Below are 23,883 nucleotides of genomic sequence, written 5' to 3'. Positions count from 1 at the left end.
AAACATGGGAATTGGTAGATCTTCCTAAAGATAAGAAAGCCATTGGAGTTAAATGGGTCTTTAGAACAAAGTTTCATGCAGATGGCAGCATTCAAAAATACAAGGCACAACTCGTAGTGAAAGGCTATTCACAACAACAAGGTGTAGATTATGACGACACCTTCTCTCCGGTTGCACGGTTTGAAACGGTGAGAATTGTAATAGCCTTGGCTGCTCAATTAAATTGGCCCATCTACCAATTTGATGTTAAATCGGCGTTCCTAAATGGGGAGTTAGAAGAAGAGGTGTATGTTTCTCAGTATGAAGGTTTTGTTGTTCGTGGAAAAGAAGACCAAGTCTACAAGCTGCGAAAGGCACTTTACGGATTGAAGCAGGCTCCACGGGCATGGTACAGCAAAATCGACTCTTATTTCCATCAGAATGGCTTTGAGAGAAGTAAGAATGAGCCCACTCTCTATACAAAAAGGCAACGTAAAAATGATCTTCTAATTATTTGCCTTTATGTTGATGATATGATTTATATGGGCTCTTCTCCTTCTCTTATTGATGAATTCAAAGTCTGCATGAAAAAGAAGTTTGAGATGTCAGATTTGGGTGTGTTGCATTATTTTCTTAGGTTAGAGGTTAAGCAAGTTGAAGATGGTATTTTTGTGTCACAAAGGAAATATGCAACTGATTTACTTAAAAGATTCAGCATGTTAAACTGCAAAGTTGCAGCCACTCCTATGAACTTAAATGATAAGTTACAGGTTGATGATGGGACTGAACAAGCCAATGCAAGTCACTTTAGAAGCTTGGTAGGTGGCTTGATTTACTTAACACACTCACGGCCAGACATTGCATTTTCAGTTGGTGTAATTTCCAGTTTCATGCATAATCCTTCAAAGCATCATCTTGGAGCAGCAAAAAGAATTCTGCGTTATGTAGCTGGAACCATTGATTATGGGCTGTGGTATGAAAAAGTATCATTTTTCAAGTTAAGTGGGTTCACTGACAGCGATTGGGCTGGATGCTTGGAAGATAGAAGGAGCACTTCAGGATATATTTTTAATCTTGGGTCTGGTGCTATTTCTTGGAGTTTAAAGAAACAGAGCACGACAGCCTTGTCTTCATCAGAAGCGGAATACGCAGCGGCAACATCGTCAGCATGTCAAGGAGTATGGCTAAGGAGAATTCTTGCTGATCTCTGTCAAGAACAATCTGGAGCAACTGAAATTTTTTGTGACAATCAAGCAGCAATTGCCATGACAAAAAATCCAGTGTACCATGGAAGAACAAAGCATGTGGACATTCGTGTTCATTTTATTAGGGATTTTGTGGCAGATGGAGAAATCAAATTACAGTATTGTAGCACAAATGAACAAGTTGCTGATATCTTCACAAAATCACTTCCACGGGACAAGCATGTCTACTTCAGAAATCAGCTTGGAGTTTGCAACTTTGAATCAAGGGGGAGTATTAGAGATTGATTCAAAGTGATAGTTGTTTTATTTTCTGACTTTGTCTTAGGCACGTTTTGTTTTTCTTCCTAAAATTCTGGTTGTTTGTTAGTAGTGGGAGCATTTTTGATTTAGTGCCAATTAATTCTGCTATTTTATTGTTTTCAGTTATTGTGTTAAGCCTATTTAAAGGCCACTTTGGTTCATGAATAATATGTCTTTGTATGTCAAAGCTTTCTGCAGATTTGTGCCCACCATATGTTTGATTAAATTTCTCTTTGAGAACTAGTTATCTCTTTGCTATCCTCACTTTATTGCTTGCTGTGATTACTTTATTTTGCAGCATTTGTGAGTTCTAGTGAGCCATCTTACGTTCCTTTCACAACACTTACGTGGGCATATTGATGAAGATCTTTACATGGTGCCACACATGGCTACCAAACCAAGAGAAGTTTATAAGTTGATTAAAAGCCTATAAGGCTTGAAGCAAGCTAGCCGCTAATGGAATAAAGAGTTGACACAAAGTTTAAAAGATTATGGTTTTACTCAATCAGCATTTGATCACTCTTTGTTCACTATGGTTCTAGCAATCATTTTTTGGTCCTTGTTGTCTACGCTGATGATGTTCTTGTTGCAGGAGATCATGAGCCTCACATCATTAATGTGAAGCATTTTCTTGATCAGAAATTCACAATAAAGGACCTTGGGTATGTTAAGTACTTTTTTGGGCTGTAGATTGCAAGATCATCTAATGTTCTTGACATTATCAATGATGCAGGGCTTACACAAGCCAAGATTGCTAATTTCCCAATGCCGTAAGGTTTAAAGCTTAACACTGATGATGGTAAGTTTACTAACAGACCCTAAGCAATACAGAAGATTACTTGGCCACTTGTTGCATTTGAGTTTGACTAGACCCAACATTAACTACTCAACTTAATAGTTGAGTCAGTTTATACAATCACCTCGCAAACCACATCTTGATCTTGCTCTTCATGCGTTGTGCTATCTGAAAGAGTGTCCAGAGAAAGGATTATTTTTTCCTGTTGACAATGATTTTCAGATTCTTGCTTATTGTGATGCGGATTGAGCTGCATGTCCTATGTCACAAAAGTCTCTCACGGGATTCTGTATTTTCTTAGGATTCTGTCTTATCTCTCGGAAATCCAAGAAGCAAACTACAGTAAGCAGGTCCTCAGCTCAGGCAGAATATCGTAGCATGGCTGCAATTGTTTGTGAACTCCAATGGATCACTTACATTCTCCAAGAGTTTCATATTCAACCATCATTGCCCATAAAGCTTCACTGCGACAATAGAGCTGCACAATACATGGGGGAAGGATGTAAAGCTTATTTATTCATACGGTGCGTTTGGGCCTTAGGTAAAACGATGCGCAGTAGGTTGATCAAATTGCCCACGAGAAGATTATTAAAGTAGTTTTATTTTCTGTTTTGTTACATTAGCTCTCTTCCTTCCTCGTATATATATAGACCTTTTCTTTATTCAATAAGATTTCAGTTCCATTCTCTATTATTTTTTTGTATTTTCGTTCAGATATAATTTCCTTTTCTTTTCAAGGATGATGATAATATTATTTACAAGCTCCCTTTTTGTTTTGAGGGAATTACCTTGGAAATGGAAGGTGAAAATTAATGGTGTTCAGCTTGCAAAACTACAGGGAATATTCACAAGCCGCAGAAAAAAAAAAAATAAATAAGACAAAATGCTAAAATGAATGGTGTGATACATATGAAGTAGCAATCTACCAAAGAATTTCACATGAAATTTAACATGTCGATGTGTTCTCCGATTAGAAAACATAAGAGTCCAGGTTTCCATTGTATATAAAAAATAATAATAAAAATAGATGCAGTGGTGGCAAAATAGGATAAAATATTGTGGTATTAAATTGTTTTTTTATGTGTAATTAGATTTTATTAAATGAAGGACAGGAAAAACCTGTCAGGAGAACAATACACCAAAACAACCAAGACACAAATCCAAAGAAATACAGGGCTGCTCAATTTCAGAACAGAAAACAGCACTCGAGACCAAACACATTGCAGCAGATGAAGAGGATAGCATCAGACCCAAACCAAGCTCCAATGATTAATTCCAACTAAGCGGCCCTAGAATGCCAATAAAACAACAAAACCCAAGAGCTTCACGAAAGAAAAATACCAAACCAGCTGACCAGCACACTGCAAGTTTGTGACAGCAACTATGACATTACATATTGTTTTTAAAACGTTTATATATAGATAGATGAAATATACTGCTGAAAATTAAAATGGAAGAGAAACAAGTGAAAGAATGGATAGGATTAGTTGGAGAATGGACAGGCATGAGTTGGTGTTGGAATTCTTGTAGTGTCATCTTGTGATTTAGATTCTGAAATGGATTGTCCTTTCAATAGGCCAACAAATAATTCTGCAGGCTCATAGTAAACCTCCACTTCCTCTGCCCTAAGAGATTCATCCACCTGCCATTTCCAAATATTCATCACACCTATTGATTTCATTCTTATTTCACATGAAATGGGAATTCTTTGTAACTTTCTGATTAGCATGAGAAATTAAAAAAGAATAACCATTTTCTTCAATATTATACAAGTAGTTGTCCTTCCTAATTAATTAAGTTTCTTTTTCTTGTAAAAATTATTAATATAATATTAATTATTTTTATAACGTGAAAAAACCAGAATAATAAAAAAAGATTGCGGAATTAGACCTCTATCACCAAACCCACATGAACATTATCTTCATATTGAGAGTTAGTTGAAAGGTTAAATAATTTGAAGAGATAGAGACTACCTATAATTAATTAAAAGGTTAAATAATTTGAAGAGATAGAGACTACCTATAATTAATTACTGTGATTAACGATGTTATGACTTCTAAAATTGGGTGATTAAGAAGCAGCTGATATTTTTTTAATCAATGAAGATTGAAAAAAAAATAAATTTTACAAATAAATAAGTAGACATAAAACTCTTTTAAGAATGAAAAAGACCAATAAGACATGAGACATGATACATAAGACTTGAATGATTGGGAAGAGGCCGGCTGACATTTGAATGATTAACTTAATTAATGGCTGAGAATCATCGTTTGCAACCTAAGCTTTGGCAAGCTATCTTTTTGCAAACATCAGACATGATATAACACTGATCAAATCAATTAAAAAATGCGAAATTTGAAAAAAAATATATTTTTTTATGTATTTTAAAATATTTTTATCATTTTATTTATTTGTATAATGTTGCCTTAATATACTGGCAGTTGGATGTCATCATGTCAATGGGTACCGTATTAAAGGTAAATGTATTTATTGAAATTAAACCTCTGATTGTTTCATAGATAATATTATTATAAAAAATATATTTTTTAATATTTAATATTTTTAAAAAATAAATTAAAAAAATATTTTTCTAATTAAAAAAATTAAGTTATATTTTAGATTTTAATAATTTTATTAAAATATAAAAATATTTATTCATGTATAAAATAAACACATATAATAAATTTAATATTACAACTAAATAATAGAAATAATTTTTATAAAAAATAATTTTTTAAAAAGTAATTTTTATAAAAAATATTTTATATATATATATTATTTTCTCCGGAGCAAAAGAAGCATAAAATTAAAATATTCATAAAAAATAAAAATATCTCATTTGAAGTGTAATCAAATACACATGGATACATCTCATTTGAAGATTAATCATATTCATAAAAAGATTTTTGAACTTTTTTAATATTTAGTTTCCAATAATGTTACATATTTCAAAAATAATGTAATTTTTTTTATAAAATATATAATATCACTTATATAAAATGTATACCTATATGTTAAGAAAAAAATTTCCCATATAGATAATATATATAGGTTATAAATAATATTTATTTATTTGTGATTGTGAGTAATAACATGAGCCAATTTCTAAACATGCCTTCCATAATTTTTTTTTTCTAATTATTGTATTTATTTTCCCAATTTGGGTTGTAATACAGTGGAGAGGATATTCGATGTTGAACATACCTTGAGAACTCCCAACCCATAGAACTCAACCTTTTCTCCGGTAGGAGCATGGCCTTTGTAGGGTCCTTCAAAGAAACCCCAATGTCTGAACTTGTAGGCAATCACAGGAGGTCCTGAATACACACTCAGCACTTCCCAGGCAAACCCACGAGGAAAAGCAGATCTAAATACTTCATGAGATGATTCAAAGCTTTCTTCTTCTGCTTTGTAGTACTGAAACTCCTTTGGCAATGAATTCTTCAACAGAGCATTGTAGCTCCCAATCCTAAGCGTCTCTTCTGCTGATAACCCCTCTCTTCCTGCCAGGCATATTACAATCACTATAACATAAAATTTATATAATAAAATATATTTTTTCATCTTGCTTGAAATTAAAAAAAAATAACAAAAAATAAAAAATTTAATTATATATTTATAACCATTAACAAAAAGCTTAAATTTCTGAGGGTTTATGGTCTTGAAGTCCTGTAAGCGAATCTTGTGTGAAAGCTCCATTTCCCATGATTTGATAGCATTCTGAACTATTTCTTCAAGTGAATCTTTTGGCCATTCCTGCAAACAAACCACATGAAAACAACATGCAGATACAAAAATTTTCACTGAAAGGAAGAGGAGGTTTGGGGAGATGACCGTAGTTCGGCCTTCTTCAAAGAGCTGATTCACAGAATCATAGGTTGGAGGACCACCATGTCTCCACTCAGTGGTCTCGGCTTCATCATACAAGAAAGACCTGTACTTATCTCCTTCTGCCACTGGAATTGAAGCTTTTTCTTTAGAATCCATTGATTCCACTTTCTTAATTTCTTTATGGAGCCCTGTGGGGAAGCTTTATAATAATGGGGAAACTGTGCTGAGGCTTATTAATTGTTATATAGGGGAGGGCAGAACTGGCTGCTATGATAAGGAAAATTCAATATCCTTATTGATATGCATTTAGGCTACGTTTGTTTGTCTCGAGAAAAATATTTTCTTTAATTTTAGTATTTGAGATACTTAAAAAATGAAAAAAATTAAGTTATTATTAAATTTTAATAATTTTATTAAAATATGAAAAAATTTATACATATATAATATAAATATATATTATTAATTTAATATTATAATTAAATAATAAATTTTAAAAATATTTTTTCTAAAAAAATATCTTTTTATATATAAATTATTTTTTATAAAATAAAGGAAGCATTAACTACAAAATATGATGTCAAACTAGAGTGTCCACAATAATAAATATGAAATTTAATTAAAATTCCACACCTTACTAACTGACATCCTAAAAGGCTAAGACCCACAAGCCACATGAATATGCATACATATATCATTTAAATTTACATTAAAGGAGAAAAAAAAAAAAGTGGGTGAGGAAGAAATAAGAAAATTTTTTTTTAACCATCTTCAAATACTTGATTTGCAGAATCATATAAGGAATGTCGGATCTATTCAACCATTTAAGAAAAATAAATTATATATATTATTAAAAAAATATTATTATGTGCACTTATACTATCTCTCGTAATCATATAGATTTTATGCTCCATATTACAAGAAAGATTCACGTTTCTATGAGAGATAAAGCATTACTTTTATTTGTACCGAGAGTATTCTATAATATTTCATTATTCATTGAACTACGTGATTCATTAAATAATCTTTTTTATTTCATCATATCTTTAAAATATTATTTTATTTAATAAATAATTAAAATTAAAATTTTTTAATTATTTATGTATATTTTAATTATAGTATATTAGAAAATTGGTGTCTGTTAATTTCTATAGCAAGGAATCAAGTTAAAAACCTCCTAGTAAATAAAATAATTATTATTTTATTTTATTTTATTTTATATATATATAAATTTTAATAATTTATTTATAAAATTAATATTAATATTACCAGTTATAATTATAAGCATTGATGATATTGATAATAAAGCAGTCATGAAACACCTTTAAAACATAATAATTATAAATTTAAAATTATAAGAAAATTTTATTATTTTATAAAATTATTTTCTTTTTTTATTTCATTATTATTGTATGTTAAAATTTTCATGCATTATTAATTTTCTTTTCCTTCATAACATATAATTTATAATTTATTATTGTCTATAATATTTAGTAAAATGAATTTTTTTTTTTTAACTCCATTGACACAATTTTCCGAGTCTACTTCTTGCATATTGGTGTGGCTGGCAGGCCACCATGTGTCCACTCAGTAGCCCCAGCTTCATCATATGAGAAAGACATTGTATTTGTCTCCTCCAGCCATGCGTTAATGGAGTTGAAGCTATTTCTTTAGAACCCATTTCAACTTTCTTTCAGGGATAATTAAATTGTGGAGACTTGTGGTTGATAAGGACAGGATTTATTGTTATATGATATCAGAGTTTCAAGAGGTATAATAAACATGTCTGAAAGTTTTGTAACTTAATTCATCCAACTCCAATAACACAATATCAAATTTGTCCAGTTCTTTTTATTATTGCCTAACATAAAATACATCAAATTAATTTCAACAAATTTTAATTTTTTATTTTTGATAGGCTTAACTTCTACCATTAATTGTGTTGAAGGGTTCAATTTGGCACACCATATTGATAACCTTAATTATGTAAAATCGATATATACATAATAATTTTTTTTAACCGTTAATTGTGATGGATCTTATATTATTAAGTTTTACTATGATCAATGGTTTTGTTATAACTATTATTTGGTTACAAATCTTGCCTATACAAACACTTCATTCCCAACACATCTTGTTTGGTTTCAAGATTTGTCCCTTTGATAATTTCTATTGTGTCTGACAAGGGAGTACTTTCTTAGATTGTTGAGGCGACAACAACTGGGGATATGATATAAATTGGCCGCTACATATTATATTATAGATCCTTTGAATGATAAATTTTAAAATATAACCGTTATATGCACTATGATTTTATTATAAATAATAATCAAAATTTATCTATTATCTGTACAACAGTTATATAGAATAATTTTTCAGGCTCCCAGAGGGGGAGACAGATGTTTCCAGAGATTAAGCAGTGAAAAAGATGATGTCGCGGATCAGGTTTAACGAAGAAAACGAGATTGTATGGCATCTAAAAGATGCACAAATAAGATCAAATTTAACAGTAAAGTTAGATTTTTTGTTGTTTTGGTTTCTTCATTGATTTGTTAATTGGCAATGTTAACTTTGACTTTTCTCATTGATTGGGATGGTTAATTTTGATTTCCTTAAGAAATTGAGATAGAAACAAGGAGGGAGGGAGGGAGGGAGAGTCTAGAAATAGAAACGGAGGCAAGCGTTTTAAGATAGCAATCCATCTCTACCATATAGTTGTCCATAATTTTCTGTTGAAGATAAGAATTAAGAAATCAACAAGTGTTTGTCATTAATTGTCCAAGAAAGCAGGCAATCTTGAAGCAACCTCCCAAACCACTCTTTTATGGTTCTCAAGATCAAATGCTTCAACCAGAATGAAAGTGATTGCTTTGATCATTTCTCCAGCTAGGCACATTTTTTTGACAGGCTAAGACCCACGAGCCACATGAATATGCATACATATATCATTTAAATTTATACATAAATACATTAAAGGAGAAAAAAAAAAGTGGGTGAGGAAGAAATTTTTTTCTTTTTAACCATCTTCAAATACTTGATTTGCATAATCATATAGGGAATGGCGGATCTATTCAACTATTTAAAAAAATTAATCATATATATCATTGCAAAGAGTTTATTAGGGGCACTCCGTATATATACTCCATATTATAAGAAAGACTTACTTTTTTATGAGAGTTAAAGCACTACTTTTATTTGCACTGAAAGTATTCTATTGTATTTCATTATTTATTGAATGACACATGTGATTCATTAAATAATTTTTTTTTCATCAGAATCTTTAAAATATTATTTTATTTAATAAATAATTAAAATTAAAAAATTTTAATTATTTATGTATATTTTAATTATAGTATATTAGAAAATTGGTGTCTGTTAATTTCTATAGCAAGGAATCAAGTTAAAAACCTCCAAGTAAATAAAACAATTATTATTTTATTTTATAAATACAAAAAAATTTAATATATTCATTAATTTATTTATGAAATTAATATTAATATTATCCGTTACAATTATAAATATTAATAATATTGATAATAAAGCGATCATGAAACACCTTTAAAACATAATGATTATAAATTTAAAATTATAAGAAAAATTTATTATTTTATAAAATTATATTTTTTTATTTCACTATTATTATATGTTGACAATTTTCATGTATTATTAAATATTTTTTCTTTCATAACATATAATTTATAATTTATTATTATTTAGTAAAATGATTTTTTTTTTTTTACTCCATCGACACAATTTTCTGAGTCTACTCCTTGCATATTGGTGTGGCTGGCAGGGCCACCATGTGTCCACTCAGTGGCGCAAGCTTCATCATATGAGAAAGACATTGTATTTGTCTCCTCCAGGCATGCGTTAATGGAGTTGAAGCTATTTCTTTAGAACCCATTTCAACTTTCTTCAGGGATAATTAAATTGTGGAGACTTGGGGTTGATAAGGATAGGATATATTGTTATATGATATCAGAGTTTCAAGAGGTATAATAAACATATCTGAAAGTTTTGTAACTTAATTCATCCAACTCCAATAACACAATATCAAATTTGTCCAGTTCCTTTTTATTACTGCCTAACATATAATACATCAAATTAATTTCAACAAATTTTAATATTATTATTATTTTTTTTATAGGTTCAACTTCTACCATTAATTGTGTTGACAGGTTCAATTTGGAACACCATATTGAAGACCTTAATTACGAAAGTCGATGTATGCACAGTAATTTTTTTCAACTATTAATTATGATGGGTCTTACATTATTAAATTTCACCATGATTAATTGTTTGGCTACAAATCTTGCCGATACAAACACTTCATTCCCATCACATCTTGTTTGGTTTCAAGATTGATCCTAAGTTTGATAATTTCTCCTGTGTCTGATGACATAAGAGTCCAGGTTTCCATTGTATATAAATAATAATAATAATAATAGATGCAGTGGTGGCAAAATACGATAAAATATTATGGTATTAAATTGTTTTTTATATGTAATAGATTTCATTAAATGAAGGACAGGAAAAACCTGTTAGGAGAACAATACACCAAAACAACCAAGACACAAATCCAAAGAAATACAGGGCTGCTCAATTTCAGAACAGAAAACAGCACTCGAGACCAAATACATTGCAGCAGATGAAGAGGATAGCATCAGACCCAAACCAAGCTCCAATGATTAATTCCAACTAAACGGCCCTAGAATGCCAATAAAACAACAAAACCCAAGAGCTTCACGAAAGAAAAATAACAAACCAGCTGACCAGCACACTGCAAGTTTGTGACAGCAACTATGGCATTATATATTGTTTTTAAAACGTTTATATATAGATAGATGAAATATACTGCTGAAAATTAAAATGGAAGAGAAACAAGTGAAAGAATGGATAGGATTAGTTGGAGAATGGACAGGCATGAGTTGGTGTTGGAATTCTTGTAGTGTCATCTTGTGATTGAGATTCTGAAATGGATTGTCCTTTCAATAGGCCACCAAATAATTCTGCAGGCTCATAGTAAACCTCCACTTCCTCTGCCCTAAGAGATTCATCCACCTGCCATTTCCAAATATTCATCACACCTATTCATTTCATTCTTATTTCACATGAAATGGGAATTCTTTGTAACTTTCTGATTAACATGAGAAATTAAAAAAAGAAAAACCATTTTCTTCAATATTATACAAGTAGTTGTCCTTCCTAATTAATTTTGTTTCTTTTTCTTGTAAAAATTATTAATATAATATTAATTGTTTTTATAATGTGAAAAAACCAGAATAATAAAAAAAGATTGCAGAATTAGACCTCTATCACCAAACCCACATGAACATTATCTTCATATTGAGAGTTAGTTGAAAGGTTAAATAATTTGAAGAGATAGAGACTACCTATAATTAATTAAAAGGTTAAATAATTTGAAGAGATAGAGACTACCTATAATTAATTACTGTGATTAACGATGTTATGACTTCTAAAATTGAGTGATTAAGAAGCGGCTGATATTTTTTGAATCAATGAAGATTGAAAAAATAATAAATTTTACAAATAAATAAGTAGACATAAAACTCTTTTAAGAATGAAAAAGACCAATAAGACATGAGACATGATATATAATACTTGAATGATTGGGAAGAGGCCGGCTGACATTTGATTGATTAATTTATTTAATGGCTGAGAATCATCGTTTGCAACCTAAGCTTTGACAAGCTATCTTTTTGCAAACATCAGACATGATATGACACTGACTAAATCAATTAAAAAATGCGAAATTTGAAAAAAATATATAATTTTTTTATATATTTTAAAATATTTTTTTATCATTTTCTTTCATCATGTCAATGTGTAACGTATCAAAGTTAGATGTATTTATTGAAATTAAATCTCGGTCTATTTTACAGGAAATATTATTATTAAAACATATATTTTTATATTTTTTATTATTTTTTATTTTAAAAAAAAATAAAAGAGAAATATTTTTTTAATTAAAAAAATTAAATTATATTTTAAATTATAATAATTTTATAAAAATATAAAAATATTTATTCATCCATAAAATAAACACATATAATTAATAAATTTAATATTATAATTAAATAATAAAAATGTTTTCTATAAAAAATAATTTTTTAGAAAGTAATTTTTATAAAAAATATTTTTTATGTGTATAAATTATTTTCTCCCGCACAAAAATAGCATAAAATTAGAATATTCATAAAAAATAAAAATATCTCACTTGAAGTGCAATCAAATACACGTGGATACATCTCATTTAAAGATTAATCATATTCATAAAAAGATTTTTGAACTTTTTTTAATATTTAGTTTCCAATAATGTTACATATTTCAAAAATAATGTAGATTTTTTTTCTCATAAATTCAGCCCACTGTAGATTTAAGATAAGGTGAAATCTAATCTAATTTTACGTTTAGATAATTTTTTTTTCCCTAATTATTGTATTTATTTTCCTAATTTGGGTTGTAATACAGTGGAGAGGATATTGGATGTTGAACATACCTTGAGAACTCCCAACCCATAGAACTCAACCTTTTCTCCAGTAGGAGCATGGCCTTTGAAGGGTCCTTCAAAGAAACCCCAATGTCTGAACTTGTAGGCAATCACAGGAGGTCCTGAATACACACTCAGCACTTCCCAGGCAAACCCACGAGGAAAAGCAGATCTAAATGCTTCATGAGATGATTCAAAGCTTTCTTCTTCTGCTTTGTAGTACAGAAACTCCTTTGGCAATGAATTCTTCAACAGAGCATTGTAGCTCCCAATCCTAAGCGTCTCTTCTGCTGATAACCCCTCTCTTCCTGCCAGGCATATTACAATCACTATAACATAAAATTTATATAATAAAATATATTTTTTCATCTTGCTTGAAATTAAAAAAAAAAAAACAAAAAATAAAAAAATTAATTATATATTTATAACCATTAACAATAAGCTTAAATTTCTGAGGGTTTATGGTCTTGAAGTCCTGTAAGCGAATCTTGTGTGAAAGCTCCATTTCCCATGATTTGATAGCATTCTGAACTATTTCTTCAAGTGAACCTTTTGGCCATTCCTGCAAACAAACCACATGAAAACAACATGCAGATACAAAAATTTTCACTGAAAGGAAGAGGAGGTTTGGGGAGATGACCTTAGTTCGGCCTTCTTCAAAGAGCTGATTCACAGAATCATAGGTTGGAGGACCACCATGTCTCCACTCAGTGGTCTCAGCTTCATCATACAAGAAAGACCTGTACTTATCTCCTTCTGCCACTGGAATTGAAGCTTTTTCTTTAGAATCCATTGATTCCACTTTCTTAATTTCTTTAAGGAGGCCTGTGGTGAAGCTTTATAATAATGGGGAAACTGTGCTGAGGCTTATTAATTGTTATATAGGGGAGGGCAGAACTGGCTGCTATGATAAGGAAAATTCAATACCCTTGTTGATATACATTTAGGCTACGTTTGTTTGTCTCGAGAAAAATATTTTCTTTAATTTTAGTATTTGAGATACTTAAAAAATGAAAAAATTAAGTTATTTTTTAAATTTTAATAATTTTATTAAAATATGAAAAAATTTATACATATACCATATAAATATATATTATTAATTTAATATTATAATTAACTAATAAGTTTTAAAAATATTTTTTCTAAAAAAATATTTTTTTATATATAATTTTTTTTTATAAAATAAACGAAGCATTAACTACAAAATATGATGTCAAACTAGAGTGTCCACAATAATAAATATGAAATTTAATTAAAATTCCACACCTAAACTGACATCCTAAAAGGCTAAGACCCACAAGCCACATGAATATGCATACATATATCATTTAAATTTACATTAAAGGAGAAAAAAAAAAGTGGGTGAGGAAGAAATTTTTTCTTTTAACCATCTTCTAATACTTGATTTGCAGAATCATATAAGGAATGACGGAACTATTCAACCATCTAAGAAAAATAAATTATATATATTATTAATGAAAGATTATTAGGTGCACTCGATACACTTATACCATCTCTCACAATTATGTATAATTTATACTCTATATTACAAGAAAAATTCACGTTTCTGTGAGAGATAAAGTACTATTTTTATTTGTACCGGGAGTATTCTTAATATTTCATTATTCATTGAATTACCCATGTGATTCATTAAATAATCTTTTTTATTTCATTATATCTTTAAAATATTATTTTATTTAATAAATAATTAAAATTTTTTAATTATTTATGTATATTTTAATTATAGTATATTAGAAAATTGGTGTCTGTTAATTTCTATAGCAAGGAATCAAGTTAAAAACCTCCAAGTAAATAAAACAATTATTATTTTATTTTATTTTATTTTATATATATATAAATTTTAATAATTTATTTATAAAATTAATATTAATATTACCTGTTACAATTATAAGTATTATTAATATCGATAGAAATACCTTTAAAACATAATGATTATAAATTTAAAATTATAAGAAAATTTTATTATTTTATAAAATTATTTTTTTTATTTCATTATTATTGTATGTTGACAATTTTCATGTATTATTAAATATTTTTTCTTTCATAACATATAATTTATAATTTATTATTATTTAGTAAAATGATTTTTTTTTTTTTTACTCCATTGACACAATTTTCTGAGTCTACTCCTTGCATATTGGTGTGGTTGGCAGGGCCACCATGTGTCCACTCAGTGGCGCAAGCTTCATCATATGAGAAAGACATTGTATTTGTCTCCTCCAGGCATGCGTTAATGGAGTTGAAGCTATTTCTTTAGAACCCATTTCAACTTTCTCTCAGGGATAATTAAATTGTGGAGAATTGTGGTTGATAAGGATAGGATTTATTGTTATATGATATCAGAGTTTCAAGAGGTATAATAAACATGTCTGAAAGTTTTGTAACTTAATTCATCCAACTCCAATAACACAATATCAAATTTGTCCAGTTCTTTTTATTACTGCCTAACATAAAATACATCAAATTAGTTTCAACAAATTTTAATTTTTTATTTTTGATAGGCTTAACTTCTACCATTAATTGTGTTGAAGGGTTCAATTTGGCACACCATATTGATAACCTTAATTATGTAAAATCGATATATACATAATAATTTTTTTTAACCGTGATGGATCTTATATTATTAAGTTTTACTATGATCAATGGTTTTGTTATAACTATTATTTAGTTACAAATCTTGCCTATACAAACACTTTATTCCCAACACATCTTGTTTGGTTTCAAGATTTGTCCCTTTGATAATTTTTATTGTGTCTGACAAGGGAGTACTTTCTTAAATTGTTGAGGCGACAACAACTGGGGATATGATATAAATTGGCCGCTACATATTATATTATAGATCCTTTGAATGATAAATTTTAAAATATAACCGCTATATGCACTATGATTTTATTACAAATAATAATCAAAATTTATCTATTATCTGTACAACAGTTATATAGAATAATTTTTTGGGCTCCCAGAGGAGGAGATAGATGTTTTCAGAGATTAAACAGTGAAAAAGATGATGTCGCGGATCAGGTTTAATGAAAAAAACGAGATTGTATGGCATCTAAAAGATGCATAAATAAGATCAAATTTAACAGTAAAGTTAGATTTTTTGTTGTTTTGGTTTCTTCATTGATTTGTTAATTGGCAATGTTAACTTTGACTTTTCTCATTGATTGGGATGGTTAATTTTGATTTCCTTAAGAAATTGAGATAGACACAAGGAGGGAGGGAGGGAGGGAGAGTCTAGAAATAGAAACGGAGGCAAGCGTTTTAAGATAGCAATCCATCTCTACCATATAGTTGTCCATAATTTTCTGTTGAAGATAAGAATTAAGAAATCAACAAGTGTTTGTCATTAATTGTCCAAGAAAGCAGGCAATCTTGAAGCAACCTCCCAAACCACTCTTTTATGGTTCTCAAGATCAAATGCTTCAACCAGAATGAAAGTGATTGCTTTGATCATTTCTCCAGCTAGGCACATTTTTTTGACAGGCTAAGACCCACAAGCCACATGAATATGCATACATATATCATTTAAATTTATACATAAATACATTAAAGGAGGAAAAAAAAAAGTGGGTGAGGAAGAAATTTTTTTTTTTTAACCATCTTCAAATACTTGATTTGCAGAATCATATAGGGAATGGCGGATCTATTCAACTATTTAAAAAAATTAATCATATATATCATTGCAAAGAGTTTATTAGGGGCACTCCGTACATATACTCCATATTATAAGATAGACTTACTTTTTTATGAGAGTTAAAGCACTACTTTTATTTGCACTGAAAGTATTCTATAGTATTTCATTATTTATTGAATGACACATGTGATTCATTAAATAATTTTTTTTTTCATCAGAATCTTTAAAATATTATTTTATTTAATAAATAATTAAAATTAAAAAATTTTAATTATTTATGTATATTTTAATTATAGTATATTAGAAAATTGGTGTCTGTTAATTTCTATAGCAAGGAATCAAGTTAAAAACCTCCAAGTAAATAAAACAATTATTATTTTATTTTATAACTATAAAAAAATTTAATATATTCATTAATTTATTTATGAAATTAATATTAATATTATCCGTTACAATTATAAATATTAATAATATTGATAATAAAGCGATCATGAAACACCTTTAAAACATAATGATTATAAATTTAAAATTATAAGAAAATTTTATTATTTTATAAAATTATGTTTTTTTATTTCACTATTATTATATGTTGACAATTTTCATGTATTATTAAATATTTTTTCTTTCATAACATATAATTTATAATTTATTATTATTTAGTAAAATGATTTTTTTTTTACTCCATCGACACAATTTTCTGAGTCTACTCCTTGCATATTGGTGTGGCTGGCAGGGCCACCATGTGTCCACTCAGTGGCGCAAGCTTCATCATATGGGAAAGACATTGTATTTGTCTCCTCCAGGCATGCGTTAATGGAGTTGAAGCTATTTCTTTAGAACCCATTTCAACTTTCTCTCAGGGATAATTAAATTGTGGAGACTTGTGGTTGATAAGGATAGGATTTATTGTTATATGATATCAGAGTTTTAAGAGGTGTAATAAACATATCTGAAAGTTTTGTAACTTAATTCATCCAACTCTAATAACACAATATCAAATTTGTCCCGTTCCTTTTTATTACTGCTTAACATATAATACATCAAATTAATTTCAACAAACTTTAATATTATTATTATTCTTTTTATAGGCACAACTTCTGCCATTAATTGTGTTGAAATGTTCAATTTGGCACACCATATTGAAGACCTTAATTACGAAAAATCGATGTATACACAATAATTTTTTTCAACTATTAATTATGATAGGTCTTACATGATTAAATTTCACCATGATTAGTTGCTTGGTTACAAATCTTGCCGATACAAACACTTCATTCCCGTTACATCTTGTTTGATTTCAAGATTGGTCCTAAGTTTGATAATTTCTACTGTGTCTGATGAAGGAGTACTTTTTTGGATTGTTGGGGTGACAACAACTGGGGATATAATATAAATTGGCCACTACATATTGTATTAAATTTTAAAATATAACCATTATATGCATGTTGATTTTATTATAAACAATGGTCAAAATTTATTTATTATCCATACAACAGTTATATAGAATAAATTTTTAGGCTCCTACAGAGGGAGGCAGACAATTCCAGAGATTAAGTAGTAAGGAAGATGATGTCGCGAACCAGGTTTAATGGGGGAAACGAGATTGCGTGGCATCTAAAAGAGGCACAAATAAGATCAAATTTAACAGTAAAGTTAGAATTTTTGTTGTTTTGATTTCTTCATTGGTTAGTTAACTAAAAATATTGATTTTGACTTTTTTTATTGGGATGGTTAATTTTGACTTTTCTGATTGGTTAGTTATTACTGCCTAACATATAATACATCAAATTAATTCCAACAAACATTAATTTTTTATTTTGATATGCTCAACCTCTACCATTAATTGTGTTGAAGGGTTCAATTTGGCACACCATATTGATGACCTCAATTACGAAAAATCACTGTATGCATAACAATTTTTTCAACTATTCATTGTGATGGGTCTTACATTATTAAATTTCACCATTATTAATGGTTTTTTTAAAACCGTTGTTACAAATTCTGCCGATACAAACAGTTCATTCCCAGCACATCTTGTTCGGTTTCAAGATTGATCCTAAGCTTGATAATTTCTACTGTGTATGATGAGGGAGCACTTTCTTAGATTGTTGGGGCGACAACAACTCGGGATATGACATAAATTGGCCCTTACATATTGTATTATAGGTCATTTATAGGAGAAAATTTAAAATATAATCATTATATGCACGATAGTTTTATCATAAATAATGGTTAAAAATTATCTATTGTATATATAATAATTATATATATATATAATAATTTTTTAGGCTCCTAGAGTGGGAGGCAGACAATTTCGGGGATTGAACAGTGAGGAAGATGATGTCGCAAACCATGTTTAACGGGGAAAAACAAGATTGCGTGGCATCTAAAAGAGGCATAAATAAGATCAAATTTAACAGTAAAGTTAGAATTTTTTTGTTGTTTTGGTTTCGTCATTGGTTAGTTAACTGACAATATTGATTTTGACTTTTTTGATTGGGATGGTTAATTTTGACTTTTTTGATTGGTTAGTTGTTACTGCCTAACATATAATACATCAAATTAATTCCAACAAACACTAATTTTTTCATTTTGATAGGCTCAACTTCTACCATTAATTGTGTTGGAGGGTTCAATTTGGCACACTATATTGATGACCTCAATTACGAAAAATCACTGTATGCATAATAATTTTTTTCAACTGTTCATTGTGATGGGTCTTACATTCTTAAATTTCACCATGATTAATGGTTTTGTTAAAACCTTTGTTACAAATCTTGCCAATACAGACAGTCCATTCCCAGCACATCTTGTTTGGTTTCAATATTGGTCCTAAGCTTGATAATTTCTACTATGTATGACGAGGGAGTACTTTCTTAGATTGTTGGGGTGACAACAACTTGGGATATGACATAAATTGACCACTATATATTGTATTATAGGTCTTTTATAAGAGAAATTTTAAAATATAATCATTAGATGCACGATAGTTTTATCATAAATAATGGTAAAAAATTATCTATTGTATATGCAATAATTATATATATAGAATAATTTTTCGGGCTCCTAGAGTGGGAGGCAAACGATTCCGAGGATTAAGCAGTGAGGTAGATGATGTCACAGACTTGGTTTAATGGGGGAAAATGAGATTGCGTGGCATCTAAAAGAGGCACAAATAAGATCAAATGTAACAGTAAAGTTAGAATTTTTTATTGTTGTGGTTTCTTCATTGGTTAGCTAACCGACAATGTTGATTTTGACTTTTCTGATTGGGATGGTTAATTTTGACTTTTCTAATTGGTTAGTTATTATTGCCTAACATATAATACAACAAATTAATTTCAACAAACATTAATTTTTTTTATTTTGATAGGCTCAACTTCTACCATTAATTGTGTTGAAGGGTTCAATTTGGCACACCATATTGATGACCTAAATTACGAAAAATCACTGTATGCATAATAATTTTTTCAAATGTTCATTATGATGGGTCTTAAATTATTAAATTTCACCATGATTAATGGTTTTGTTAAAACCATTGTTATAAATCTTGCCAATACAAACACTTCATTCCCAACACATCTTGTTTGATTTCAAGATTGGTCCTAAGCTTGATAATTTCTAATGTGTCTGACGAGGGAGTACTTTCTTAGATTGTTAGGGCGATAACAACTCGGGATGACATAAATTGGCCACTACATATTGTATTATAGGTCCTTTACAGGAGAAATTTTAAAGTATAATCATTATATGCACGATAGTTTTATCATAAATAATAGTAAAAAATTATCTATTGTATAGATAATAATTATTTATATAGAATAAGTTTTTAGCCTCCTGGAGTGGGAGGCAGACGATTCCGGGGATTGAGGAGTGAGGAAGATGATGTCGCGGACCAGGTTTAACGAGAGAAAACTGTTAGTAGTATGCCCTAGAGCATATCATTTTGTATGTATCTTGTATATAATTTTATTAATAAAAAAAAGACATTTTCACTTTTCTATTTACATAAACTATTTATGTGTAATTGAAAAGTTTCATCGATATTTTGCTAGAAATTCTATTCTTAAGTTGTTAAGAATATGAGTGACAGTATTTCTAGCACAAAGTATCATAAACTGGTTCACAATCGATGATACTTCACAAAGGACATGACTTATCCAGAAAGATTGTAATCTTGTTTGTTCCTAAAGTATTAATATGAGATATTAAGAAGTTGGAATGGTGAGTCTCATGCCACATGACAATGATAGGTACTTATACACGATAAGTAGGCCGAATCAATCACAGGAGGTCCTCAATACACACTCAGCACTTCCCATGCAAACCCACGAGGAAAAGTAGATCTAAATTCTTCATGAGATGATTCAAAGCTTTCATCTTCTGCTTTGTAGTACTGAAACTCCTTTGGCAATGAATTCTTCAACAGAGCATTGTAGCTCCCAATCCTAAGCGTCTCTTCTGCTGATAACCCCTCTCCTCCTGCCACGCATATCACAATCACCATAACATAAAATTTATATAATAAAATATATTATTTCATGTTGCTTGAAATTAAAAAAAAAATTAATTATATATTTATAACCATTAACAATAAGCTTGAATTTCTGAAGGTTTATAGTCTTGAAGTCCAGTAAGCGAATCTTGTGTGAAAGCTCCATTTCCCATGATTTGATAGCATTCCGAACTATTTCTTCAAGTGAACCTTTTGGCCATTCCTGCAAACAAACCACATGAAAACAACATGCAGATACAAATATTTTCACAGAAAGGAAGAGAAGGGTAGGGGAGATGACCCTAGTTCGGCCTTCTTCAAAGAGCTGATTCACAGAATCATAGGTTGGTGGACCGCCATGTCTCCACTCAGTGGTCTCAGCTTCATCATACAAGAAAGACCTGTACTTATCTCGTCCTGCCATTGGAATTGAAGCTTTTTCTTTAGAACCCATTAATTTCCACTTTCCTAATTTCTTTATTTAGGCCTGTGGTGAAGCTTTATAATACTGGGGAAACTGTGCTGAGGCTTGTTAACTGTTATGTGGGGAAGGACAGAACTGTTGCTATGATAAGGAAAATTCAATACCCTTATTAATATATATTTAGCCTACCTTTGTTTGTTTCAAGAAAAATATTTTCTTTGATTTTAGTAATTGAGACACCTAAAAAACGAAAAAATTAAGTTATTTTTTAAATTTTAATAATTTTACTAAAATATAAAAAAAATTAATTATAATTAAATAATAAATTTTAAAAATATTTTTAAAAAAAATATTTTTTATATATAAATTATTTTTTTATAAAATAAACGAAGCATTAACTTCAAAAATATGATGTCAAACTTGAGTGTCCACAATAATAAATATGAAATTTAATTAAAATTCCACACCTTACTAACCTACATCCTAAAAGGCTAAGACCCACGAGCCACATGAATACATTGAAGGAGAAAAAACAAGTGGGTGAAGAAGAAATTTTTTTTTTTTTTAAACACCTTCAAATACTTGATTTACAGAATCATATAGGGAATGGCGTACCTACTCAACTATTTAAAAAAATAAATCATATATATTATTGAAGAGAGATTATTAGTAACACTTGACGCACATACATCATCTCTTACGATCAAATAAAATTCACGCTTCATATTACAAAAGGCTCATTTTTCTATGAGAGTTTGAGTATTACTTTTATTTGTACCGAGAGTATTCTATAATATTTCATTTTTAATTTAATTACCCGTGTGATTTATTAAATCATTTTTTTTATTTCATCAAAATCTTTAAAATATTATTTTATTTAATAAATAATTAAAATTAAAATTTTAATTATTTATTTATATTTTAATTATAGTATATTAGAAAATTGGTGTCTGTTAATTTCTAGGAATCAAGTTAAAAACCTCCAAGTAAATAAAACAATTATTATTTTATTTTATATATATATAAAATTTAATATATTCATTAATTTATTTGTAAATTAATATTAATATTACTCGTTACAATTATAAGTGTTGATAATATTGATAATAAAGCAGTCATGAAACAATTTTAAAAAATAATGATTATAAATTTAAAATTATAAGAAAATTTATTATTTTTTAAAATTATTTTCTTTTTTTATTTCATTATTATTGTATATTGAAAATTTTCATGTATTATTAAATATTTTTTCTTTTGTAACATATAATTTATAATTTTTTTTTTGTCAAAAGTATATTTTTGGAGGGGCTTGAATCCCGAGTATTGCCCAAAGTGAGCGATGTCTTGGCCACTAAACTAAGCTTGGGTCCACATATAATTTATAATTTATTATTGTCTATAATATTTAGTAAAATGATTTTTTTTTACTCCATCGACACAATTTTCTGAGTCTAATCCTTGCATATTGGTGTGGCTGGCAGGACCACCATGTGTCCACTCAGTGGCCCAAGCTTCATCATATGAGAAAGACATTGTATTTGTCTCCTCCAGCCATGCATTAATGGAGTTGAAGCTATTTCTTCTTTAGAACCAATTTCAACTTTTCTTTCAGGGATCACTAAATTGTGGAGACTTGTGGTTGATATGGATAGGATTTATTGTTATATGATATGAGAGTTTCAAGAGGTATAATAAACATATCTGAAAGTTTTGTAACTTAATTCATCCAACTCCAATAACACAATATCAAATTAATTCCAACAAACTTTAATTTTTGATTTTTGATAGGCACAACTTATACCATTAATTGTGTTGAAGGGTTCAATTTGGCACACCATATTGATAACCTTAATTATGAAAAATCAATGTGTACACAATAATTTTTTGTAACTATTAATTGTGATTAATTTTACATTATTAAATTTTACTAAGATCAATGGTTTTGTTATAACCATTATTTGGTTATAAATCTTGCCGATACAAACACTTCATTCCCAACGCATCTTGGTTGATTTCAAAATTGGTCCTAAGTTTGATGATTTCTACTGTGTCTAACAACGGAGTACTTTTTTAGATTTTTGAAGCAACAATAACTAGGGATATGATATAAATTGGCCACTATATATTGTATTATAGGTCTTTTATACGATAAATTTTAAAATATAACAGTTGTATGCACGATGATTTTATCGTAAATAATGGTCAAAATTTATCTATTATCTATACAACAGTTATATAGGATAATTTTTCAGGCTCCTAGAAAGGGATATAGATAATTCCAAAGATTGAGCAGTAAGGAAGATGATGTCGCGGACCAAGTTTAACGGGGAAAACAAGATTGTGTGGCATCTAAAAGAGGCACAAATAAGATCAAATTTAACAATAAAGTTAGATTTTTTGTTGATTTGATTTCTTCATTGGTTAGTTATTTGACAATGTTGATTTTGACTTTTCTCATTTATTGGGATGGTTAATTTTGATTTCCTTGAGAAATTGAGATAGACACAAGGAGGGAGGGAGAGTCTAGAAATAGAAACGGAGGCAAGCGTTTTAAGATAGCAATCCATCTCAACAATATAGTTGTCCATAATTTTCTGTTGAAGATAAGAATTAAGAAATCAACAAGTGTTTGACATTAATCGTCCAAGAAAGCAGGCAATCTTGAAAGCGACCTCCCAAACCACCCTTTA

General features: G+C 29.1%; 2 protein-coding genes across 4 annotated transcripts; both read right to left on the bottom strand.

Moving 5' to 3' along the window:
* Positions 1-3,439: 3,439 nt before the first annotated feature.
* On the bottom strand, positions 3,440-13,552 carry LOC131179254 (pathogen-related protein-like). 3 transcript variants are annotated; one of them, XM_058145532.1, is made up of 4 exons: positions 13,260-13,552; positions 5,904-6,036; positions 5,485-5,783; positions 3,440-3,922 (listed from the first exon to the last, which is right to left on the bottom strand). In XM_058145532.1, exons 1-4 carry the CDS (start codon positions 13,410-13,412, stop codon positions 3,764-3,766), a joined length of 744 nt encoding a protein of 247 aa, XP_058001515.1. In that variant the 5' UTR covers positions 13,413-13,552; the 3' UTR covers positions 3,440-3,763. The 3 variants fall into 3 exon arrangements, with proteins under 3 accessions (XP_058001515.1, XP_058001514.1, XP_058001513.1); XM_058145531.1 differs by lacking the exon at positions 13,260-13,552 and adding an exon at positions 6,115-6,353; XM_058145530.1 differs by lacking the exons at positions 3,440-3,922; positions 5,485-5,783; positions 5,904-6,036 and adding exons at positions 10,599-11,169; positions 12,629-12,927; positions 13,049-13,181 and having other exon boundaries at positions 13,260-13,522.
* A 6,895-nt stretch (positions 13,553-20,447) lies between these two features.
* Positions 20,448-21,250, bottom strand: LOC110644974 (pathogen-related protein). The gene is made up of 3 exons (XM_021797954.2): positions 21,071-21,250; positions 20,860-20,992; positions 20,448-20,756 (listed from the first exon to the last, which is right to left on the bottom strand). The coding sequence occupies exons 1-3, from the start codon at positions 21,221-21,223 to the stop codon at positions 20,572-20,574; spliced, it is 471 nt and encodes a 156-aa protein (XP_021653646.2). The 5' UTR covers positions 21,224-21,250; the 3' UTR covers positions 20,448-20,571.
* Positions 21,251-23,883: the final 2,633 nt, after the last annotated feature.

This window comes from Hevea brasiliensis, chromosome 4 (genome assembly GCF_030052815.1).
Source record: "Hevea brasiliensis isolate MT/VB/25A 57/8 chromosome 4, ASM3005281v1, whole genome shotgun sequence".
NCBI classification, from domain to species: domain Eukaryota; kingdom Viridiplantae; phylum Streptophyta; class Magnoliopsida; order Malpighiales; family Euphorbiaceae; genus Hevea; species Hevea brasiliensis.
This window is presented reverse-complemented; position numbering and strand designations above follow the sequence as displayed.